General features: G+C 40.7%; 1 protein-coding gene across 9 annotated transcripts in view; it reads left to right on the top strand.

The window, feature by feature from the left end:
- Nucleotides 1-17,520, top strand: part of LOC105940158 (endonuclease V) — an 80,889-nt gene that overhangs the window by 34,045 nt on the left and 29,324 nt on the right. For 4 of the 9 annotated variants that reach the window (XM_036137109.1, XM_036137102.1, XM_036137103.1 and 1 more), the window contains 2 exons: nucleotides 5,429-5,470; nucleotides 12,514-12,606. The exons of 1 other annotated variant lie outside the window; for it this stretch is intronic. In XM_036137109.1, coding sequence (XP_035993002.1) covers nucleotides 5,429-5,470; nucleotides 12,514-12,594 — 123 coding nt within the window. In that variant the 3' untranslated portion in view covers nucleotides 12,595-12,606. Of the gene's footprint in view, nucleotides 1-5,428; nucleotides 5,471-12,513; nucleotides 12,607-13,489; nucleotides 13,667-17,520 lie in introns of all 9 variants that reach the window. 4 more of the 9 variants (XM_036137106.1, XM_036137107.1, XM_036137108.1 and 1 more) reach the window with 2 other exon arrangements.

Below are 17,520 nucleotides of genomic sequence, written 5' to 3'. Positions count from 1 at the left end.
CATGAAGACTGACACCGCTGCTCCTCCTGTGCCAGCCGGCCGGCGAACCGGTGCAGTTTTTCTGAATGTGCCCAGAGAACCTGACCGATTTTTAGAGTGGAGCTCACCTCCGGGCCCCGAGGCGCGGTGAATGTTAATATATGGCTGTCTAACATTCTTCTGCTGTTGCCACTGGACTGTGGGCCTCCACTGAGGGCTGAGAGGAGAGCTGGAAAGAGACCTAAGAGTAGCCGAAGGGGGGACATGACAGAGAGCCAAGTGAAGGAGGGGGATGTTTGAATAGTGAATGTTGAAAGGATCTGGTTTAATAAAAAAAAAAAGTTTAAGGTGAATTGCAGAGAGGAAAAACAATGAAAAGGTTTGAATCAGGATGAATGGATATAGAAGTAGTTGAAGGAGTGGAGCACGCGGCTGTAACTGCAGGGCTCTGGCGGTGATGGAGGATAATGACCTGCCCCAGGCCACTGGATCTAAAACCTTTACTCTGCATAAGTGTGTGTGTGTGTCATTTGAATTTACATGAAGTTTTGCTTCTGTGCCAAAGGTCTGTGCACCTCTGTTTTTCCACATTGCCATAAAACTCTGGCTAGAAAAATGGGATTCTGAACTGCATTCAGTTGTCTTTCTGTCAGATATAGAAAGAAAATAGGACTGAATTCACGGTCTTGCAATCCCAGACAGCAAGCACAGCACAGCTATGGAAAAAAAAAATGTCTGTCCAAAATACAAGAATTTATTAGCAAAACATTTAAACTTCCTGTTAAAATCTTTCAGTCAAGAAACTCTAACTTAGCTGGTAACGTTCAACTAATCTGCCCCGAGAATCAAAGATCAGATTATTTTCTGCTGGTGACGGGCGGTTTGAGGTGTCTAGTCTTATTTTAGGCCGAGGTACGGCCACTGAATACCCAGACAGCAGGCCTTGACTTTGGATCCAAGGCTTTCTTGAAAGATGCAGACATTTACTTGGGGGGTAAGATCAAGATTTTCACCTGCGTGTCTTCCCCAATGCAGCCTGTGAAGAACTGCAGGCAAAAAGGAAGAATGTCGCTCTGAGTTTCGTTTTCTTATTACCTCTATGACGTCATGGCTAAACCAGCTTTGGGCCTCTTTGCTCCTAGTAGGATATGGGAATGGTTCAATACTAAATTCAGAGTTTTTTTTACTTATCTGTTTTTTTTTATTTTTTTATTTTGGTCATGTAGGTTAGATTCCACCCATGACTGGGTCAAAAGGAAAATAAATCCCATTTTGTCTGGTTTTCCTTTAAGCAGAAGCAACTATAACTTGCTTTAATGAGTTATTTGTAAATGCATGAGATTGAATACTTGCACTGATAGTCTTCCTAATGTTATCCAGCTACTTTAGCATCAAGAAAACATTGCGTGTGAACTGAACCAAATGTAAGCTATTAAAGTTCTTGCTTGTGTTGTGATGTGCAATTCATTCTTCGACTTAAATGATTTTTTTTTAAAAGAGAAGGCCTGACCTTATTTACCTGACTCCGCCAGATAGATTTGCTCCGCATATCCATCTGGAAACCTTCCGTTGAAGTAATTTTGGGAAGGGGCGAAAATACTGGTTAGCTGATTGGCCTATGTTGGTGATAGACGGGCCAAATAAACCAATCAGATTCGTCGTCGCTCTGTTACGAGCGACAACGAAAACACAACCACAAGCCAAGCTACTCTTGCTGCTGCAGGTAAAGGCTCATTAGCTCAGCAAAGAAATACTCTGTAATTCCGATAAAACTTGCTCGATAGCCGCGCTAACGCTAGTTTCATCGGCTGAAGCCGCCATGTTGTTAAGACTGAACTGACGCGCTTCCCGTTGCGTCACACCTCAAGCCGCCTCAAAGCCAACGCTGATTGGACGTTCGTTTGGTGAACGGCTCCAAATTTTCTTTAACGGAGGGTAGCCAGACTGATCTGCGAGTGAAACCTTGAAAACTCGCGAGATCAGGATGGTCTCACGAGGCTATGACCTTATAACAATTTCAAGAAGAACTCAGACATCAACAGCTTTGGTTGACATTATCTGTAAATCAAACCTGATGGTGGTCACAACTGAGTGAAATATGATCTTAGTCTGGATGTTCATGCTCAATGATTTTAAAGGGTTGATATTTCATCTCTGGAAGACTGCAAGTCCTATATATTTTTTTTCTTACAGCTGACTCACTACATTTTGCCACAATCTCTGACAGAAACCTTCTGTGTGATTCTGAAGGATTTAATCTACCTTTTGATAGTGCCCTGTGATGATTGGAAATTGCCCAAGATTTGAGCAGATAAGAGTAATATTGTATTGGCGCATACAGCATGATTCAATGTGTCTGTTTTGCACTGATTAATGTGTGTCTATTTCTTAAAAAAAGGAATTTCCATATTCTTTCTCTGCAGACTTCAGATTGGTATTGCCTAGAAAGCCTAAGAACTGAATATGCAGCAAAGAAGGTTTAAAGTAAAACATTTTTCTCTCTTTGTATTAAGCAAAGCATCTCTGCAGACGTGCATGAGTCTGCATCCAATAACCTGATCTCACACAGCTTTGAAAACTAGCAGAACATTTTCTGTTACACAATATAAATAAGTGATATTTACGCATGCTAATCCTTTTTAATGGATTAGTTTGTGCAGAATGCAGGGATTTGTCAAAAAATAATCTGACACTGTTTAGGAAAAAACGTACCCATGTGGTTTTCACCCTGACCACTAACACTTAAGCTTTTTGCATGTAAATATATCGAGTATTTTTAGCCACCAGGCACAGAGTAGTGTAAAAACACGGGACACAGCTGAAGGTGGTGTTACAAACCTTGCATGGAGGTTTGCAATGCTGATTTAAATTCTCACAAGCACTTTATAACAACAGGCTGTTGGGGTGGAAAAAACATACTTGCACGTTTTCAAGCAGTAACAAGAGGATTTAATTATTTATGGATAAAAAAAACCTGTCACACGTTGTAGCATGTTAGGTTGAGCAAACAATGGTAACCCTGACTGCTTCAACTCCTATTGCAAGTCCATGCTGAATAATTCATTGAAGGTTGTAGGGTGTAGCAGCTGTATTTCTACTGTATCCACATTTTTTTTCTCTCACACACAAATGTGTGCAGTCATACCACACACACTTGGGAGAGACTTGCATCGTGTCATTAAACTGAACTTGTGTTTCGTCAGAAAAATTAATTAAAAGTTGTCGGTGTTTATTTTGTCCGGGAGGTTGTTTGGAAGAAAATGGCAGAAACTGTCATTCTCACTTTTTTTTTTTTTTTTTTTTAAAGAAACAAAAGTTACTACATTTTGAGGATGACCTTTGTCACAAGGTCACACTGTTTTTTGGTTACTGAAATGTCTGTGATGTGTTTTAGACAGTGTATATGAGGATTCCTGTGCCAAAGCCGTGTCAAGGCTCCTTGAAGTGGTTTTCTTTGCAGTGTTGTCTTGGTTGCCTGTTGTTTTGTATTGCACTCACGTCAAGACATTTTATCGGGGTGTTTCTACTGTCTGGAAAAGTCTTGAATTTCATTGAAATATTTTTCAGGTGTGGATAAGATCTGACAAAACAAGAAAAATTGTTCAAAGCTATTTGAAAGACTTTGTATCACATTCTGTTCAAATAGCCTGATTGTTCTAAATTATTGCGCTGACTTAAACGTTAGCTGGTAACGGCAAGACAAGTTACCTTGGCATCGTGCCACAATAATTTCTCTCAGCTGCTTCTTGTGAAAAACTTACAATTTTAACAGTTAAAATAAAGTATTATTTGATTTTTTTTTTCCATAAGTGACCATGGTATAAGTGGGATGATGCCCAATGAGGTGTCCATTATCAGAAATTAATAGACTTTGCCGAAGCATCCGACGTAAAGCAGAGGATAGTTCACGCCTCCGCACTTTCCGTTAATTTGTGTTAATAGACACCTCATTGGGAATTATCCCTTACTTAAGGACCAGTGTTGTGCAGCAATATGTTTGGTTTAGCTATGAATAACTAAAGACAGTTATTCCAAACGTTAGTAATTTTAGTAAAGATTACCTAGATGTAGTATCACCTGATTATCAGGATTTAGTAGCCAATCAGATCTCAGCCTCTGTAGGTTATTGTTCAATGCTTAGTGACTTAGACTTAGACAACTTTATTGTCATTTTGTATGTACAGAGTGCATACAGACCGAAATTTCGTTACATACAGCTTTCGACAGTGTAATGGGATTGCAGGTGGAATAAGACAACATTACAATATAAAGTGCAGCAGTGATCAGAATGTAACAATGCAGGAGAAAAAAACAGTGTGCAAGAACAATGTGCGTTTATAGGCAAAGATAACGGTGCAAAAAGGCATTTGTATGGAAAAGTATGGTGCAGTGCAAATAATATGTGCAAAAATGTAGTTGGGTTGTATACTATTTAAATGGATAATAAAAGTTCGGCAACGTTGGTAATGCTAAATAAGGATGCAAATGTGATGCAGAGTCCAGCTTAGAGTTCAACAGTTCAGCAGTCTGATGGTAGCAGGGAAAAAGCTGTTGCAGAACCTGGTGGACCTGCAGTGGATTCTGCAGAACCTTTTTCCCAGAGGGCAGCAGGGAGAACAGTTCATGGTGGGGGTGTGAGGTGTCACTGATGATGTTACGTGCTCGGGACAGCCCGTAACATGGTGTGGTATTATAGAGCAATAGCTGAAGAAGGGAATTTTCACACTGGCGTTCCTCAAACAGAAAGCCCTACACATATGTGTACAAAATAAACACAAGCAACTCCTTTCCAAAATACAATAAATTGTTTACAAATCGCTTCAACTTTTAGTTGATATACTTTAGTCAAGAAACTTTTTAGCTAGGCTATTCCCTGTAATACATACACGTGTCCTCCCCAATGCAGCTTGTGGAGAGCTGCGTTCAAAGAAGAACTTTGCGCGTCCAGAGTAGCTCTATGCCGTCATGGGGCTTCCAGCTGTGACTCCTCCTTCATTGGAGCTTTCATGAAAATGGGTTAATACTGTACTTTCTGGGATTCAGCGTTCCTTACCAGTCTCCTTTGCTTTTCTGGAGCAGTCCTTTCCTTGTTTCCCATTCATGACTGGGCCAGACACCAGATAGAAAATAGTCAAAATGACAAGTATTTGGAGTTAAATGAAAAATAACAGTGTGCTGCTGAAATATATGACGTTCCCCCCCCCCCCTTAGTTTAAGTGATACTTCTAAATTCTCATGGCAATTTTTAACGCATTGCAAAGCAAAATAACAAAATGGGAAAAAAAGTAGGTTGGATCTCCCATCTCAGCATAATAAACATCAAAGTTAAACTTTTAGAAGCTTGAGACATAATTAAACTGCGACCTCAAAGTTTGACAAAAGGGATAACTGCTTTTAGTCAGAGCAGCCTCACTGAATGACTCATCTTTTAAGCTTTTTTTTTTTACAGGATGCAAACGTTGGCTTCAAGAATCAGAATATGAGCCCTCAAGTCTAAACTTTATTTTTTTATATACACCTCTGTTGTAAGAATTATTATTCTGAAGTCACTATGGCCTCACACCACTCGGACAGAGGAGGCCTGGAGACCTGATGTCTGTGTATGAGATCCACTGTTTTCTGATTGCAAGGCCAAATGCTGCAGCTGCTGAGGGATACTGATTGTTTACGATAGACTGTCTTTGTTTTGTCTCATGGGAAGGCCACGGTGCAGTATTAGGGGAAGCCCGAAAAGCGAGGCAGACAGAGACAGGGCAGACAGAGACTGCAGCGGAACCGAAGGGTGCGATTACTTTCCAACTATGTGAATCTCTGCTCTGTTTCTCAATAAAGGTGCTGGAACGTTATACCACCGTCTCGTCATTTAGTAAAGATGGGAACTCAGTTACTATTGTTTAATATTCCACCCAAAACTCCCACAACAATTTGGCGTAAACGAACAAGATCTCCGACCGACGAGCCGGGGAGTCCGGGGACAGGAGCTGCTTTGGCCGGCCCGGAGAGGTTATCCGGCCTCTGGTACCCCGAATGGATTTTCAAGGGATGAGGAGGAGCTCCTGGTCTCGGAGCGTCTCTGGGCGTCGGCGCGAAGATCCGAACCTTTCTTTCATGAGACGGTAAGGGGATTATTTTCCAGCTCTTTTAAAAACAAACGCAATTGGTCAAAAATGCTTGCAAGCTTTTAAATTTTAAACCCCATTTTAAAGTATACCTCAAGAAATTTTAAAATTTAAAACTGTAAACCTAAAAGGTAGTAAAAGTAAAAGCCGGTAGAAATAATGAATTATATTTAATCCTTAAGGCAAATAAAACAGGGTTCGCAATACCGAACGGTGACTAAGGTTTAAACATTAAAATAAAATTCAAAATTTAATTAGAATACGTTTTCAGCTGAAATACGGACTTTCCCACAAGGGGGGAGGAGTGGCAGAGTGATTTTCACCTGGAGAACAGGTGACCGGCTGAGCAGTTTCCAGCTGGTCCATTAAAGTCCTCTTGTCTTGGGTTTGTGCAAGAGGCTGTCCACTTCTGTTGTGGATGAAAGCGGCAGGGATGCTTAAGTCCTTGACTGTTGCGAAGACGTTTGCAGCTTTGATAAGTGGGGACCCCGACCATTATACCAAAAAGGCGACCATCGGATGTGAGGCCTTTCATTTAGTTGGTCGATCGTGCTAAGGACGTAAAAAATAATAATAAAAAAACAAAAAAAGGATAAAATAAATAAAAACAAACAAAAAAAAAAAGTCTGGATGCAGAAGAGTCAGTGTAATGGGGGAAAGGCAGAGGTTTTTCAGGGTCAAGCCTAGCCCCAGGGTGAGACGTTCGATTTCATGCTGAAAAACGTAGGGGCCCAGACGCATGACATGCATAAATGATTTGAAATGATTTGATTAAACATGCAGATTTCTCACATAGGGGTTATTATTATTACTATTATTTTTATTTTATTGCAGTACTGCTACTAAATAATAAAAATAAAATTAAGAGAAAAAAGAAAAGCGATAAAAACAAGGAAACGGAAACGAAACTAAAAAGGCGTTGCACCGGGGAAGCGTTTACCTGGGGACCGATTAGGCACTTCCGTTGTGGATAAAACTGTTCTGAACTGCTAATAGCAACGTATAACTTTCAAAAATGGGTAAGCGTCCAAGTGTCTGCGAGACACAGAGTTGTATCCTTGCGGGACTGAAGCGTAAAACCGCGTGTGGACGAAGCATCGGGGGGTCGTAACCAGCGCACGCTCTCCACCTTTTAAACTAAGCGGGAACTTAACGCGTTGAAAACATCTTTCGGCGTTGACGTTTAAAAAATTATGAAAAACATAGAACTATTTAAGATGGTGAAAAAGCAGGCCTGCATGTGTTTGTCTGTCTGAATGTCATCGTTTGTATGTAACCGTACGTATGTATGTATCTATGTAACTAAACGTTCGTCCGTGTGAATTAATTCGGGGTAAAAGTAATGTTCATGGTTTCAGAATGTTCATTTGTTTTGGGAGAACTGCAGCTCCGTAATTCAAATGACATTTTAAGCATGGACTATGTTAACAATAGAGGGACAGTAAAAGAGAGATTTAAATAACAAAGTTTGTTTTTTAACATTAAATATCAGGACCAAATTAAATTGATACACGGAGAGATTAACATGGCTTGAACGGAAATATTTCAGCTTTGTTAGAAATTGGAAATAAGCGTTACATAAGCTTGTTAAGTTTACTGTTTTACAAATTTAGGCTGAGATCCTATCACTTGATTTTTAGCCCTAAAGTAATTTAAAATTACTGAGATCTCATTGCTTGTAATAATGATGATTAATCACAAACCAGTCCAGTTGAAAGAAGTTTAGATATACAAGATTTTTGATTTAAATAGATGAGGGAAAACTGTGCTTTGAACAAACTGTATGGAACTAAATATGAATTGCTTTTCTGAGGGTTTTCTATTCATTTATTTTATTTATTTTTTGCTTGGAATTTGAATGCAACTAATGAGAAATTTTGAAAAGCGTCAAAATATCAGAAGGCCACGTTACAGGCGTCATCAGTTACGAAATCATCTGATGTTATTAGTTATGCTGAGCTGAGGCGATCCTCAGAGGGACAGTATAACCTGAGAAGGACAATAGATATGATAAACAAATCTGACCATGATGTAAACATCCGAATGTTTATGGCGAGGCTGGGTCTGTGTGTTGTGGCCTGGGGCACGAAAACTATGTCAGAGGGGGAAAAATAAAATAAAGCCAGCTTCTAAAGGGTTAAATTCTAATTCTAATCTTGGTTTGTTTTGGGTAGCCTTCTCAATGTGCTGAATTATGGGGGAAACTCTCATCATTTATAGAGAAACGCTAGAAGCTCAAAAACTAAAAGGGAACAATCATTGCTTTAAAGTTTCACCCTTGACCAATTAGGTTTGATAAGGTATATATGAATAAAAGTATTACTAACAGCAAATACACATGGTCAAAGGACCAGAAGGATATCAAAAAGTTTGTAATAAGTCAAAAACCTATGTCATATTGGACATAGGTTTTTAGTTTTAGTTTTTTTGGTTCATTTCTTTCGGTTTTTTTTTTCTTTCTTTTGGAGGGGTTTTGAACAAAGTTTCAAAGGAAAGGTAAAGAATAGAAACCTTCCCAGGATCAGAGAAAAAAAGGGAAAAACATCACGTTAAAGGGACACTAAGGGGACCAGGGTTTTAACTGCATGCTATTAACACTCTTGTTTTTCTCTGAGTTATTGCTTTCAGATTAAAGGAGTTATAATCAGATTTGGACACTAAATTATACTTAGTTTTAACCAAGTTATGCCAGATCTTCCAGCAGGAAAGGTGGTGTCTTAAAAATGTTTGTTGCTTTCTGCTATTAACAGCTCTATCTTTCTGCTTCTTTTCTTTGCAAAGAAACCTGGTCAATATGATGGGATTGTGCTAACATAGAGATTTAGTCTCATTTTAGGCATTCTCAGATGCGAGAGAATGCAGAAACAGTGCCGCAGTGCCATGGGGGCTGATCCTTGGGACAAGGACTAAAGGCGTGAGGACTGGAGGATGGACTCTTGATGAGAAGGAGAATGTTGGGCTGCTGAATTTAGACATTGGACTGGAAAAGGACATTGAAGGACTATGACTGAGGCATCGGACAACCTTCGACAACAAACACAGATGAGTTCTGCAGACACGACTTCATGCATTTCACTTCAGATTTTGTTGTACACAATTAAAACAAAACACACATTACAAAACACATTAAGATTATGTAAAGGTGAAAACTTTTAAAGAAGCACCTTGATGGAATCATGGAGCAACTTAATAAATTAAGTGGGTATTATATCAACAGTTAAATAAATAAATGAATTAATTTGTTTTCACTATATATGTAGAATAATCTGAACTTTTAAATAGCATTTCATTTAATAAACATCTTAAGAGTAAGCTGATTTCTGCTACTCTGGCAGGCTTCAATAAAACGCAAAGAAAAGGTTACTGGCTAAAATGGGAAATTTTAATGACACATCCTACTAACTAACATGGGTAAATTTAGGATTAAAGCATCAGGGTACAATGGTTACAATATTTATGGGGATTTAATATTTTCAACTAGAACACAAATAACTCAATAGTCTTTTTAACCAGTTAAACATCCTAAGGGAAAAAACACAACACTGAGTTTAGCAAACCTTTAACCTGACAGCTTTTAGATCAGGATAATTTAATGGTTATCGTCTTACATACAAAAAATAAGTAAGATTAATTTAATTAGATTAGATTATGGGGACATTTTGGATCTGGTCAGGATGGTTGGGGGGCTGTGATGATAAAAGGGTAACAGCTTGAAGGTGATATCAATGAATGAAGGTTTTCTCTGAGGAACATCAAAGCAGCAAAGACATCCCACAACATCCTGTTGTGTAAAGAACATCTTGAACGGCACGTAAGGTGAGATCCTTACAATGAGAGACGTTCCACACAGGGGGGTGTGGAGACCCCTGGGGCATGGCACCCAGGACGAGCTGCTGTGGACTTGACACAGCTGGTGGAACCAGAGAGACGACGAGGTGGTCCCACAGGTTACCTGACACCTAACACTGACTGTAAAGGGTTCTGGGTTTTCAGGGTTGCTGAAAACAGAAAGCTTCAGAGAACCTTAACCCTTCCTGACCAGGCACTCAGAATACGTAGATCATAGATCAGATTGCAGAGGCCTAGACAAATAGGAACGCAGAGACGCGTTCACCCAAGAACTTCTTAATAAAAGTCCTTAATCCTCAGTTTAAGAAAATAAATAATCACATGTATGGTTTACTTTATTTTAGGATTAATTTGGGAACTAATTCTGATTTGCTTAAGTAGCTTTGGTTGTTCAACAATGTTAGAACATTTTCAAAAAACTCCTGTTCTCTCCTGCTCTCTGCTTTGCTTTGTTTGTAGAACCATGGCGTCCTTGAACAGTAACAGCATGGTATAAATATTTTGTCTTTTCGGTGCAGAACAGCACCTCGCTTTCTTTTAAAAAAAAAAAAAAGAGAGAGAAAGAGGGAAAAGGCTTTCACATGGAAAGGCTTTCTTTTTCTCAGTTGGGTTTTCAAAATAAATGGGAAATGACATGAAACGAATATGTTGATGAAATTATGTTGCAGAGAACTTCAACTGTCAGACAACAACAGTTAAGACACACATTAAAAGCATTCTGTTAAGAATTATTATGAATTTACTGCATATACATTTGAACTTAAAGATTACTATTTTAATTAATAATTAAATTGCAGAATTCTGAGAGCTAAATAATTGTGCACAGAAATATCTTGAATGTGAAAGTGCTTGGAGGATGTTTTAATAAATGACACATGAAAGGGGTTTTGATAAGAACACTAATTACACCTTGTTTCTGTTCTCTAGTGGGAACAAGGACTCGTGTCTGCAGACCATCTTCACAAAGTGTTTTATTAGAGAGAAATGCAAAATAAAATGCTCAGTGCCCATCCAGAACTGAACGCTTATTACCATCCAGCTCAATCATCCAGCCTGCGAGGAGGAACCAAGAAGAGGACTGGGGATGAAGAAGCCACAGAACTCTGATTCCTTATTCTTCAACGGGAGGAGTTGCCTGAAGAGACCCTAAGCGCGATTAGATTATTTTCTGCCTTGTGCCTGAATGGCCTGAAGGCTTCCTTAACTTTGCGTTCTTGACGTTTAGAACTCTTCTCATATTGTGTTGCTGTTTGTTTAACTGCTCTGTTCCACTGACTCACATGTTTGATTTTTTTGTGTTATGAGATCTACATTTTAATATTACATCATGTTGATCAATATGGTTTTATGGTAAAAAATGGAAACTGTTTGCTTCAGACACACAAGGATCTATGGTTTATGCACCTTTTGATTTGATATAGGAAGAACCAGGATCGGATTGGCTCTAAAGATCCTTTAATATTAGCTGGTAATGATAACACTTAGATTCAATACAGGGTTTTCAGGCTCAGATTGGCCGAGAGCAGATTTCCCTGGGAGGGGGGCTTGCCAGTTTTTACTGCCCCCTAGGGGTAGCTTTTTCTGGCGTTTCCCCAGCCCGCACTGAACCTCTCCTGCCTTTGCTCCTGGTGTTGTAAGTTTGGAGTGGTGGATTATTGTCCATCGTAGGGGTGAGTGGAGAAAGGAGTAGGAGGGTATTCAGGGTGGGTCAGAGTAGACGGATTCGACCTTGGTTACTGAACAGGGTTTAGCTTACCATAGTCTAATGTAATTTTAAAATAATGTGCGCATAGGTACCTAAAACAGGCCTTACCTAATTAGATGAATCCTAAATTGTGGACAAAAGCTAAATCTTTGATCTTGTGTGTTAAAGCTCTATGAAGCATTCATGTTGATCTGTATTAAAAGTTCCAGCACTACCCGGTTCCAACATGGGAACCCCTTGGGTCCCACTTTACGAGTTTACAGAAATGGTTCCTCTGTGCTTTGTTCACATTTTCATATGATGGGTCATCTTGTTTTGTCTTGATGCTGACGACGCCATCATCAAAAAAAAAAAAAAAAAAAAGAGAGGAATGTTGTAAGAATTATTATTCTGAAGTCACTATGGCCTCACACCACTCGGACAGAGGAGGCCTGGAGACCTGATGTCTGTGTATGAGATCCACTGTTTTCTGATTGCAAGGCCAAATGCTGCAGCTGCTGAGGGATACTGATTGTTTACGATAGACTGTCTTTGTTTTGTCTCATGGGAAGGCCACGGTGCAGTATTAGGGGAAGCCCGAAAAGCGAGGCAGACAGAGACAGGGCAGACAGAGACTGCAGCGGAACCGAAGGGTGCGATTACTTTCCAACTATGTGAATCTCTGCTCTGTTTCTCAATAAAGGTGCTGGAACGTTATACCACCGTCTCGTCATTTAGTAAAGATGGGAACTCAGTTACTATTGTTTAATATTCCACCCAAAACTCCCATAACAACCTCGCAGATTTATTTGTAACGAGGGTGTAAAATGAACTCCTGAGATGTTTTACCTCTTCCTGTTACCCCTCCACCTCTCTCACCACCCACCTCCACCTCCTCTTCCACAGGCGGATGTTCGCTCCAGAGAGTACCTACGCATACACTTCCCAGCTGCCGCTACATGAACTGACACTGAGGTAAGTGACAAACACATTTTTTTTTTCGAAGATGTGGATTCTCACCCTGAAACGTCACACATCTGTTGAAAGATACCCTCAGCGTGAGGTTTCTCTGTCACTGCATTGATTTTCTATCATAAAATAGGCTTAACAGCCACAGCAAGTGACTCATCAAGGGCTTTTCCTTAATCCCAGAGTAAAGCGTTCGCCGAGATACCAATTATTCTGATCTAATTGGCTGATTATAGCAAGTACATTTACATAGGAAGAGGACAAACATGACAAAGACGTGTTTCCAGATACTGTATCAGAATGCTGTGCTTTTTATATCTCTGTTGGAAAAATGTGGGGTTATAAGCTGTAAAATAAGGAGTAAGCACATGGAGAAAGTAGTCAGAAAGCGTCCTTTTCTGTTTGCCCTGTACGTTTTCACCGGGGATGGCTAAAATGAGCTTTAAGCATCACTTCTTCAGCTCAGGTTCGTGAGCTTCAACCTGTTCGGCCTCTGTAACCGAAACTGACTCCAATCCCGCCGCTGCATAGCGGGTGGATTTCAGAGTTTAAGAGCCTCTGACAGGTCCTCTGCATTTCCCTGCATTTTTATCAGAGTGTGGGTGGGGCAAAGGTGATCCAAGGACACCTCAGGTTATCCAGAAATACACAGGCTGTGAGAGCGAGATTGTGTTAAGCTCAGAAGAAACCTTTTGATCCTGAGAGTCTCATGTGAAATAACACGCCGCGGCCCCAAACCTGACCCCACCTCCCTCATTACCGATGAAAGCTGCAGACCATTAGCACGCGCAGATCCTTCTAAAAGTCTCATCATCATGCACCGTATGAAGCCAAGCATTTTTTCAAACATGCTCAGAATCAAACCCCCGCCGAAATGAACTCGCAATAGGTATGGGAGGCTGTACGTGCTCTCAGGTGTTTCGCTGTGATGCTTGGCAGCATAATGGGATATCCATGTGCATCCTCTTGCAAGCTCACCGCTGTGGCGAATCCTCTGGCGGAGCTTTGATCATCCTTTCTACAAAGAGTTGGAGACAGGGAGCGAGGCTTTGTGCTGAGTTGGCAGGTATAGCCCATATTTACCCTCGCACCCACTTAACTATGCTGGAGACATAGCTGATCAGGCGTACCGCACGTGAGCTTCTCGTGTAGTATAGGTTTTACTTTACTCCATGGTGCCATCGTAACTTATTTGGCTAAACATTTGCTGGGCTTGTAAGATGAATATCGCTGCTAAAACCATATCAAGCCTTCAGATTGTACACTTTGTTAATCCCAAATTGAACTAATGTTGTTAAAATGCCAACACAACTGCACCGGGCAGTGTGCAAGTTTGTTTATTGGGAAACCTGCAAATAAAACGGTTCAAAACCACACAGCATCAATGGATTTACCAGGTTTTTTTTTCATATTTAAAAAAAAAAAGTATGATGACGCAGCCATAGGTAGATCCCCTAAGAATGATTTTAGGACCTCTGAGAGTCGGCCCCTGTATTCTTCCTCAATAACGAAATAACAAACTTGCACACAGCCTGGTGCAGCGTGGGGCCAAAGTGGCAAAAGGTTGACTGCTCCGCCCAAGGTTGGGGGCTCAGTCTCTGCTTCACAAGGAACAGTTCAAGGGTGTTGGTGGTGTTCACGAGTAGTGGAAAGATGGATCGAAGACAAACAAATCTGAACTGGTTTTGGAGAATTGCATCCTGTTGGTACTTAAGAAAAAGCTAAGCTAAGAACAAATGGGCTCTGTTCACTGTTTTGCCAACGCCTCGACTGTAATCATGTGGAAAAATTAGGACACCCCATTAAATATGTACTTATTTAAATCTGTTTATATATTTATGATTGATCTTGTTTTTTTTATCTTTGAAAGGGAAGGTTGTTTAGTTGTGCTTAAATACCAAACAAAAAAAAAGCAAAACACATGATTGTGTTTTCTGGCTTGGGAAAAATTTAGGGACATCCTACAGCCTTACCCCCTTTAGTTGAAATAACTTTAGCGAGACGCTGCATGTATCCATCCAATAGTCTCTGTCATCAGTGTGAGCAAAGTTTGCTTCTGCTCACTTTACACTGTGAGATGTTTGAGGGGTTTCAGGCAAGTATGTTTCAGGCCCATTTCAAGTCACCCTCTAAAATGGTCAAAATCTGGGCTTTGACGGTCGCTATTTTCATCCTTTTAATCCTCAGACCAGTCCATGGTGGATTTACTGGTATGCATTGATTCATTAATAAGTTAGAGGACTCAGTTTTTCTTCACCTTGTTTAAAAAATGCTCTCACATTTTCCTAAATCTTGCTCTTTCTGGCCTTCGTGGTTTTCTTTGAGAGCTAAGGTTTCCACCTCGCACAGCTCCCATAAAAGTTGCATTTATCAGATTATATCTTTAACTTAATATTTTACAATTTAACAGGCGTTCTCTTCAGGTTCTACTCAATATTTTAATATTTAATAGTTCATCAATATTGTCAATGTTGTTAAAATTCATATTAAATATACATAAGTTCTAATTTGTCAGAAAAAAAAGAGCACAAGACTGAAGGATTGTGACATATGGGCGATAATCCTCTGTAGTTGCAGTTGTGTCCCATTCGGAAGGTGACGTGCACAACAGAAAATAATTCCCAGTCTGAGTTGCTCTATGACAAAGATTAGGTTTATCACGGGTCCACAACATTTATATAAAATGTATAAAGCTAGATGTTGAATAAGAAAGGTTGTGCAGAGCATTTAACACAAAACTTTGCATACACTGGCTGCTATCCTAACATCCAGCTGTCAGACATGGCCACACGACCCTCATGACAAAGATAACTGGTTGTTTAGATTGTAAATAACTATTAAATTAGATCAGTGAACCTGCGTAATACGTATTTTTACTGTCTTCTATTTGATCTATTTAGCATTTGCATGAACAACGAATGATGACTCAGTACCCTACGATTCTTTGGAGACGAGCCTCCCTCGCTGCCGTTTCTGCCACTGCCTCCTGCTAATTCCCTTGCAGACAAAGGCAAAAGGAGCAGACCCGTTGTCTCACCAGCCCAGATCAAAAGAAGCTTCGTTAGCACATTTCAGACACATAAACAGCCTCTTCAGTAAGATTTAAGACCGTCACAGAGTCAGTGCTCTGTGGCTGAACCTATTGCAGTAGAAGCTCTGAGGCAGTGTGCGGCTCGGCTGCGGACCCCGCCACGTCCCTGGGCAACGGCGGAGGAGGAGGAGGAGAAACAGTTTTCTGTCTTTGTCAGAGAAAGGACAGAAACATGAAGGATGGAGCAGCGGCACGGGGGATCCCAGCAGAAGAGGAGAACAACACGGCTCAAGATGGAGCGAGGCAGACACGAGAGAATGAGAGGAAAAGAGCGGAAAGGAAAAGATGAAGGATCGGACGGGCAGCGATGGGCCTCTTGAATTCTGGGTTTACAGTTGTAGAAAAAAGATGAAAGGCAGTTTATTAACCGTTTGCAATGAAACGAAGCGGCAGGCCGAGCGACGGACAAGGCAGTAAAAAAATTCGGTTACCGGAAACCGAACGTGCCGGCGAACTAAAAGATGGGCCGATAAGCTAAACCGCTGATGTGATGGACAGCAGGCGGAGACGACTGCCAGGGAGCGGGAGTCCACACGTACGGGGACTAGAGAGGAGGGGGAAACATGGGCAAAAAAAAAAAAAAAATGCTGATGGCCCAGCACATCCACCGACCACTCGCTTTCAATTATGCAGACCGCTTCAATCAGCTTCACGCTGTTATACAAACTCCGCTGCCCTTTACGAAACATTTCTGAAATGTCACGGAAAATGTTGGGGAGGCGCTTCGGCAAAACGACGAGCTCTGCCGGGAGCCGGGCCTTATTAAAAACTTATGGTGGTGCGAGGAAAGGGCTCGCTGCTGAAAGCTACAAGGCAGCCCGGGTGTTAACCAGAGAACAAAAGCGGCAAAAAAAAAAAGTCGATGCGTCACAGAGACACCTGGTCCGCCTCCCATGGTCCACGTGGCCAGCTTCAATTCAGCCTGAATTCACTTCAAACCAGATGTTTACACACCATTGCAACAAGTTTCAACAGCTGGACGTCTTCTCTTTCTTGAAGACGCCTCACCTTCCCTTCCAAAGGCTTCTCCGTGTGTGAATGGGGCTAAAAGTAGCAGGTGTATACGGTGTTATCAGAGCAACCAGACCTATAGGGCCATCAAGGTCACTGATGAGGCAATTCTTACACCATGCCTCACAAGTTGTATGGGAAAAAAAAAGATATATTTCTTTTGCCTAAAAAATCTTTGCAAATTGTAACTAATTAACCAAACAGTTTTATGGATGAATAGGGAATCCGGATGTTTAAAAAGCCTGAAGTGAAACCCCGTTTTTTTTTTGTGCGGCGTCAGTCTGTTTTCTTTACTTTGTTTGTTAGTGAAACTTTTAGCCAATCCCGCGGGGCAGCACAAAGATAATATTTTTTTTTTATCGGATGTGTTTTACAGTCGAAATGTAGAAATCTTTGTTCATTATTTAAGTTCAGCTGTTTAGGAGTTTTATATTTTTCCGCCCGTCTTCGGCTGTTCATAAAACAGAGAAATGCTCCCTGTTCGGTTTTATTATAAAATCAAAGCCGGAGTCGGAACGGTACCATTTTTCTCGGTTTGAGAATCCCCGCAGGCATTTCCTCCATCCTTCTCTTTTCTTCTTCTTATTAGTGCCTCATTTCACCGTAACCACTTATTTCTCCGTCTTTTGCTCGTCGTCACCGTGCCTTTTATTGGGATTTATTTGCTGTTTTTTATATGTATTTATCTCTCAGTTCTGCTGAACTCCCCATTCGTCTGGCAATCAGATATTATCTCTGTTTCAGAGATATTGACAGATGGAGTCGCTGGTGATTTATTTTGAACTTGTTTGATTTTAGTTTTTAGTTACATGACTTCA

This window comes from Fundulus heteroclitus, chromosome 5 (genome assembly GCF_011125445.2).
Source record: "Fundulus heteroclitus isolate FHET01 chromosome 5, MU-UCD_Fhet_4.1, whole genome shotgun sequence".
NCBI classification, from domain to species: domain Eukaryota; kingdom Metazoa; phylum Chordata; class Actinopteri; order Cyprinodontiformes; family Fundulidae; genus Fundulus; species Fundulus heteroclitus.
The sequence above is the reverse complement of the archived record's forward strand: the minus strand, read 5'-3'. Positions and strand labels throughout refer to the sequence as shown.